The sequence below is a fragment of the Ascidia mentula genome, chromosome 2, assembly GCF_947561715.1.
Source record: "Ascidia mentula chromosome 2, kaAscMent1.1, whole genome shotgun sequence".
NCBI lineage: Eukaryota > Metazoa > Chordata > Ascidiacea > Phlebobranchia > Ascidiidae > Ascidia > Ascidia mentula.
This window is the reverse complement of record NC_138567.1, coordinates 173766-181411: the sequence shown is the minus strand read 5'-3', so window position 1 is coordinate 181411 and position 7646 is coordinate 173766. Positions and strand designations below refer to the sequence as shown.

Genomic DNA, 7646 nt, shown 5'->3' with positions numbered 1-7646 from the left:
TCCCTTGTAAGTTTCACGAACAACAACCCTGAGCCCCATGTGTGTTAACATTTAAAAACTTTCATCAAACTTCAGTTAAAATCATCGATTCATCAGCGTCCTTTATGCGAACTGTGATATGTCGTTACATCTAGCGAACTGCATTATGAACTTGGCGTTTGTTCATTGTTTTTTTAAACCAAATTTTCATTAAAATTTCGGAAGAAGTCAAATTGTTTCCTTCACGTTGTCACTGTTTGTTAAATTGAAAGCGGTGAATCTATGAAAGCAAGAAAACAATTTTCATAAAAAACAAACAATTATATTTCATAAAACCACAAGTTTTGGCTGTAAAGCCTAAAGCCTGCTACATTGCAACAGAATCAAGACCCACTGGGATGTAGCTACTTTGTTTGGTTTGGAAAGAATATATATATTTGCAAATAATCGTTGTTAATACGACAACAAGCGTTCAGAATTGTAGAAGCGCGGCTGGTGGTGACGTGAACCACAGCTTTTACGTGACAAAATGTCATCACACAATGGTCTCCCATCTAATAAGGAACCACCGAAAAACGAAAAAGCAAATTTTACCAAACTCGTTTCGCATGATTGAACAGTACTGTGTGTAATTAATTCAAGCAATTTATCGAGTGTTGTAAACGACTTTCGATTGAATTATCACATCACAAACAAATGTTTTCAAAAAATAATTCATTCTTATTTACATGACAGACTTGCGTTCATTTCGAAGGAATACAAATGATTATACCACCGTTTCGAAGGAATACCACCCACATGAGAAGGCGTGAAGGAGCGTGTTTGTAGTCTTTCTAAAAAAACCTGCGATATGTGCCAGGTATTTGAAGTGTACCAACTGCTTAAAAGTTTATCAATGAATCCCGTAGTCGTATAAGCCTTAAATAAATTTTATTGTACTCTTCAAACCTTTATGTGAAATTGTGCTCATTGATGCAAAACTTATTTTCTGAGAATTTACTTCCTGATTCTGGAAGATCCTGTTTAACAGCAGATATTTTTTAAAGAACATCAATATGTTTCAATGGAGATTTTTGTTGTGTTTTTTTAACTTATGTTGCTCATATAGTTGAGTTGAAGGTACAAGTTGTACACATGAATAAGAAACATGACAATTTAACCAAACCTGTGCAATTATTGCATTTTATTGTAGGTTTAGTGCTAGTTTTTTTCTGCAAGAAAGAGATTACTTTGATATTGGTGAACTGAATGTAAATAAAAATGTGGATTTTGTTTTGATGATCAAACAAACCATCTGCTATTGGTAATTAAACAACTTGCATTTACCTTGGCACTTTAAGATTTCAAACCTATACTTTATGAAAAAAATTTAACCCTAAGTTGTGGTTCCGACTTCATGTCAACCCAAATTGGATAGTTTGTTATTTGCACGGAGGATTTTATTACGCGATCATTATTTGCGCAGATGATCGTAATGTTTTTTTTACTGCTACTTTTTATTGAGTTGATTAGGGGTAAATTTTGACGAAAGTTCGCGGAGGATTCATCCACAATTTTTTTTTTAATCTGGGCGTCAACAATGGGTTTGAAGCACAATGCTGCAAGTAAAGGTTGGCTGAAAATACATTGGTTTACATAGGAATTATTTACTAAAACGTATGTAGCGCAGGGCACGGCCCTAAATTTTTTGTGGCAAAAATTTTTCATTTAGAAATAGCAGAAATCTAACCCAATGCATTTTCCTCCAGTCTATACCTGCAGCATTGGAATCATAACAATTTTACAATGGTTGAAGTAATTGGCTGTTGTTTGAACGGGAGTCTTTTTGTTGTTTCAGAAAACTTCGACATTGAATTTTGCGGATAAAGATGTCATCTTCTACTCCTGAAGAACAAGGTAACATTATCCATGTACATAAACTCCTAAATGTTTTAAATTCCTCTCTTAATGTTACGTGGAAGAGTGGTTTATAGCAGGGTGTCTCAAACTATGTTCCATTAAACAGACTCTGGTATGAGTGAAATTGTCACAAGCTAGCAAGCAAATTTAAATTTTATCACAATCGGCCCCAAATCAAAGCGATTTGTTTACTTAACGAGGTCCATATTTTATGGCTGTCGTAAATTTTGTTGCTTAGTTTTACACAGACTTAAAAGGTTTTTTTTTGGCAAACAAATTCAGTAAATCTAAGTGGGTTGTGATCCACAAATATTTGTGAAACCCTCTTTTATAGCATGAACTTTTACAAACCGGTCTATTGTGATAAATCTACATCTGCTCCATCAACACTAAAATATTCTTATGTCAATCAAGCTGGGAGTTCAACAGATGTGGATGATCCCTCGCAAATGTTGGAAGTTCTACCAGCGACTAGCCAACAAAACCAATGTGATATTCAAGGAAAAAATGTTAATATTGGCGACCGAATCATCCACACACCTGGACCAGTCTATACCGGACCAGTTACGATCGAACAACACATAGTTCAACCTCCTTCACCACCCACCGCCTCCGAAATAAAGGAAAAATGTGAGTGTTGTGCATGGTGTTGTCTGATTTAAGTGACTTTGAACTTGCTATCTGGCAACACTTTATACTATGGATCTATTCTGATGAAAATGGGATGATACATTTGTCACTTTCAATTACAAAGTAGAAATGCTGATAGTTTAATAAATTAACCCAAAATGCTAAATTTATGAAAATGTTTGGGAAAAGCTGACAAACAGTTAAAAAACAACTTACTATACAACAGTCATTCTGATAAGCTGAAGATAATATAGTTTATAAGCTAACATAGAAATAGTATTTGCGATACAGTGCATGATTGGCAGCCTGTCAGGGTAACTGGTGGATGCTGTGTATTTTTCATTATACTGCAATATTTTTGTAATATCTCTACAAGTCCAATGAACACAGTAACTGTATGAGCTGTAGCGTAACGCTTCACTGGCTGTAACACCCCAGTAATCATCAAAAAACATCACATGTAGGCTACTATATAAGCGCGACCAATGCTAATGTGCGCTCTTGATGCTTGTATCGATTACGACAATACAGGAGCCACTAACAAGGAATGGTGGTTTGTTTCAGATATTTGAAATCCAATTTTCAAAAACCTTTTAAGAGTTACAAACACAGATATTTGTAAATAGACATGCCAAAGAAAAGGTGATCGTGTATAAACCTGCTACTACAATTAACTTTGAAGTTGTTGGCGCTTCACTTTTTGCTTAATTGTAAATTTGACTGTCTTTGATTAAATTTCCTGATGTTACATGGTCGTCTCTAGTGCTGTCAACATAGAAAGTCCTCTCACCATCTACACATGTTTAAAACTGAATTGGACGCCCACTGGTGCGTGTCATAACGTCAACAAATGTTTTGGTTTCAAAATCATACAAATCCTAATACTTAGGCCCAGAAGACTGTAATTGTGCATTTGATCAATGCGATTTATTCGCAGGAAACATTATACCACAATTTGTAGAAGTGGTCGATAGCACACAAAGCAACTGCAGCAGCCTGCTTGAGAGTTGCTACTAAGGCGCGTCATTAAATGAAGTTTCATCATCAGCCGAGTGTTGCCAGAATGTCGATGTTCACATTAAACAAATTTCACACTAACTCGCACCATTATGCAAAACAACACAGACCAATCAAACACAGTCTCTCCATTATGTCAGTATAGTTTTGTACCCTTCGAAATCCCCTTCAGAAGCACATTTTGAGTAGCAATTATCATCCTGTAGCAACATTTGACTGCTGTTCTTGTATTGTATGAGATACCTCCGAAACAAGAATAGTTGCTGGATTGTAACAATTGTTGCAAATGTTTTAGTTCAGTATTGGTGCTTCTGTGCATATTTTCCCTCCTTTTGATGAGTGGATGTTTAGGATTTCTATGGAGTTGTTTTCTTTTCTGCATCAGAAGTACCTTGTAAATGTGCCTTGTAGTAACAGTTTCATTTCTTCTACTCTTTGTGTATAGCTTCCTGTTAACACAGGAATTACTACTTGTTATCAGCATTTCATATTCACGGTTATATTTGTATAAGTTAGCGACACTTATCCAAGGCTGCCATTGAATCAAATAAATATAAAGCATTGTTTGTAGGTGAAGAACTGCAGGCTGTCTTAAAAGATGAGGTCCAATCCATCGCCACAGAAAAAACAAAACTAATTCCCCACCGAAAGATAACACCAGTCAACCTATCCATAGTCAGCAAACCACAACAAATTGATGATGAGTTTCAAGCAGAAGGACATTACCACAGTAGAGAAGCCTTGGCTAAAGTTTACGATCGACCATCCGGTGACATCAGCCCCGAAGAAATGTTTACTCGTGCAAAGCAAACTGCACAAGACGAAGCAGAACAGAAATTTGAAAGCGAACAAGTGAAAGAAAAATGCAAGTATGTAGAAAAGCATGGAAATGTTGTTGGTGTTGTTGGTCAAGCTGGTATCGGAAAAACTACTTCATGCAAAAAATGGGCTTTACAAGCTTTGGATGAAGATATGTTTGGGAAAGTATCCTTCATCTTCTACATTGTAGTTCGAAAAATAAATTTCGAAACAAGCATGACTTTCCTTCGGTTTCTCCTCCACACCATGCTACTTAGTTGGAATTACACTCCAGAGGTAGCTCAAGGCATAATGCAAGCAATCAATGGTGATCCAGATGTTCTGTTGGTTTTCGACGGAGTAGATGAAGCAGCTTTTAAATCATTCTCAAGTGAAGCTCCAACTCCCCTCTTGGATAAAGAGAACAAAGCAGAAGTTTATCTCAAGCATTTATTGAGTGGAAATTTGCTTCCACGTTCCCGGAAGATATTCACGTCACGACCAGCTCCATTCTACAAACTCGATTCTTCACATCGACCAAGGTTTATTGCTCAGATACTCGGCTTAACTCCAAACTCACAGAGAGAACTTGGACAACAGATATGCGGTGCAAGATATGACTCTGTAGAGAAAAAACTTGAACAAAACACCAATATGTTCTCTTACTGTACCGTCCCCGTTAATTTCATACTGACAGTCATCTATCTGATGGACCAAAATGATGATATTCAGTTTGTTTCGCTTACCAAGGTTCTGTCATCTACTTGTGTTAAATACTTACAAACTGGTCACAGACGTAAGACAACTGATCAGCCCCGTCTAGAATTGGACAAACTATCAAAACTGGCCTGGGATGGATTTCGGAGCAAAAAAGTAATGTTTACGATGGAAGACTTTTCCGGAATAGATGAATCAACACAGCATGCTTTTCTCAACACTTCAATTGCAAAAGAGGGAAACCTAAACATGGAAATATTGGAAGGTCAAGAATTTAGATATTTCTCGCATCTCATCTGGCAGGAATTCTTTGCCGCGATTTACCTGATGACGATCATGCCATTGGAAGAGTTCAAGCAACAATATGAGCAGTTTACTGGGGCCAGATGGGAGGTCGTTTCCAAGTTCGCGTTCGGAATTTACCAACCTTCAGTTTTCAAGGATATTAAAGTCGTCATTCCCTCATGTTCAAGTGAAGATTGGAAAGCTAAGAAGACATTGCTGAAGGAACTCGCATCGTCCTATATGGTGGATGCAACAGAAGAGGCGATACTTCGATGTTGCAGCTGGGCTCATGAAGCAAACGATGAGGAGATAACTTCAATCGTGTCCTCCTCACTTCCTGATGATCTCGAATTCAACGAAACATCGCTCCTCCCGACTGATCTCGATAATCTCTCCTTCGTGGTCCAAAAGAGAAACAAACAGGTCAGTTTTGAATTTATATTGTGTCAAGTCTATGAAGCATTTTACTGTTATGTTTAATGTAAGATGTGCGGAGCCAAAGTGGTTTAAGCAAACATTCGCTGTTGATTTTATGGTACACAAATTTAAAATCATTTGAATGGGAGTTGTTATATTTTTGCCATTCAGAAATTGTCTTAGAGTCATAATAAGGGATATCTCATTAAAATTTGTAGATACTTCCAACCCTGTATGTTGAATTACCTGTATTATTGTTGCTGTCTTTTGTTAAACTTTGGTCTCTTCGTTTAGCTGAAGCTTCTTTTCCTCTACCACAACCAGATACAAGACCGGGGGTCAGTTTATGTTGCAAACTGCATCCACATGTTTGAGAAAGTGTATCTGCGTGATTCCGGTCTGACCAGTGTTGGCGCAAAACACCTATCCGAGAAGATTAAACTCCTAAAGAAGCCGGTAAGCGATTTGATGTAAATCAATGAACAAAGAAACGTTGCAAATTTAACAATTCCTACTTCTGTTGTTGCTTGAGTAAAGTTTTTGCATTGATTTCGTTGCCATGTCAACTAAGTTTTAAATCATTTTGTTGTTTAGATGGAGCTTCTTAGTCTCTCCGACAACCGCCTGACGGATAAAAGTGCTGAGTCATTGGCTGACTGTGTTCACAACATTAAGGTGTTGGAAGCTGTCGGATGCAGTTTCACTCAAGCAGGGAAGGATCTCATTGAATCCAAAACAAGGGGAAAAGTTTATATTTAAACAAAAAATTGAGGGAAGACTGTGAAAATAGAATCATTCCATGGAAAGTTGGGTGACTGCATTATCGATGTTCCAGAATGCAGCATTCTAGTGTTATTGTGATGTCACAACTTTGCTTAATATGTCTCTGTGTCAAATTAATTGGCATTTGGGTTTGATGACATATCGTTTTGCTGAAGCCCCTTAAAAATAAGTTCAAATTTGTTGTGTGATGTTATAGCATTTAGTGATGTTGTGCCTTAGTTTATGTCACAAGAGTTACTGTTCTTGGATGAATGTATCGGCTTAACACGTTAATTGTAAAACCAGATGCTGTCAATTATGTATTCTACAATCTTACTTTATCAAGTTCGTTTATGATTTTTTGTTTCATGATTAATAGTGAAAAAATTGTCGTTGTAAATCTTGCTTTGCTGGAAACCTTGCATTTGAAAATCCCTTTCTGTAAAACATTTCTAACCCATTGTGTACCCAACTATCTGTGCCAACTAAACAAAGTTCAAACTTTTGATAATTATTTTGTACTCTTTGTTAATTGGCTGCAAACTTCCAACTGTTTGTGATTTGCTTCTGTTTGTAGAAATTATTAAACAGCTTGTGTTGATTCTTTAACGGATTGTTACCATGGTGACCGATGCAGGTGTGCAGAATACTTTGGTATAATTTCGACCAATTTGAGGTAGCATTCTGTGTCATATGTAACAATATTCGTGATGCAGTTTTGATGTGCTGCAAAACCACATGGCATCTGTGACACTAAATACCTTTAAGTTGGCTCCACTTTGCTAAAATATATTACCAGCTAGTATTTGACCGATGTTCACCCAAGATTGCTCCAGGTTTAGAATGCTGAGTCATACTTCTGTACAGTTAGTGCATTGTCACTGAAGTTTGGGAGGGTGCTGTACATGAATTTACCTCAAGTGCGACTTTAGTGTCGAATGTTAACGGTTAATAGAACACACTAGGTGTCGCAACATGTCACAGCGGGAAAATATCAAATTGACTGAATTCACAACCTCACAGTTTGCTGGGTTTTGATCATAGCCTTAAGCAACTCCAGTGCGAAATATTTTTCTATGATAAGGACAAACAAAGTACAATGGGTACAATCAGTGTGGAATGTTCGACGTAATATCCATAAT

General features: G+C 37.0%; 1 protein-coding gene across 1 annotated transcript; it reads left to right on the top strand.

Moving 5' to 3' along the window:
* The first annotated feature begins 1154 nt into the window (after positions 1–1154).
* Positions 1155–7113, top strand: LOC145888898 (protein NLRC5-like). The gene is made up of 6 exons (XM_082979769.1): positions 1155–1282; positions 1817–1875; positions 2293–2508; positions 4097–5748; positions 6037–6198; positions 6337–7113. Exons 2-6 carry the CDS (start codon positions 1848–1850, stop codon positions 6499–6501), a joined length of 2223 nt encoding a protein of 740 aa, XP_082835895.1. The 5' UTR covers positions 1155–1282; positions 1817–1847; the 3' UTR covers positions 6502–7113.
* Positions 7114–7646: the final 533 nt, after the last annotated feature.

Coding starts and splice junctions, on each gene's coding strand:
- LOC145888898 (XM_082979769.1), top strand. CDS start 1,848: ATGTCATCTTCTACTCCTGAAGAACAAG. Junction 1,876..2,292: donor TTCTACTCCTGAAGAACAAG/GTAACATTATCC, acceptor ATGTCAATCAAG/CTGGGAGTTCAACAGATGTG. Junction 6,199..6,336: donor TTAAACTCCTAAAGAAGCCG/GTAAGCGATTTG, acceptor TTTGTTGTTTAG/ATGGAGCTTCTTAGTCTCTC.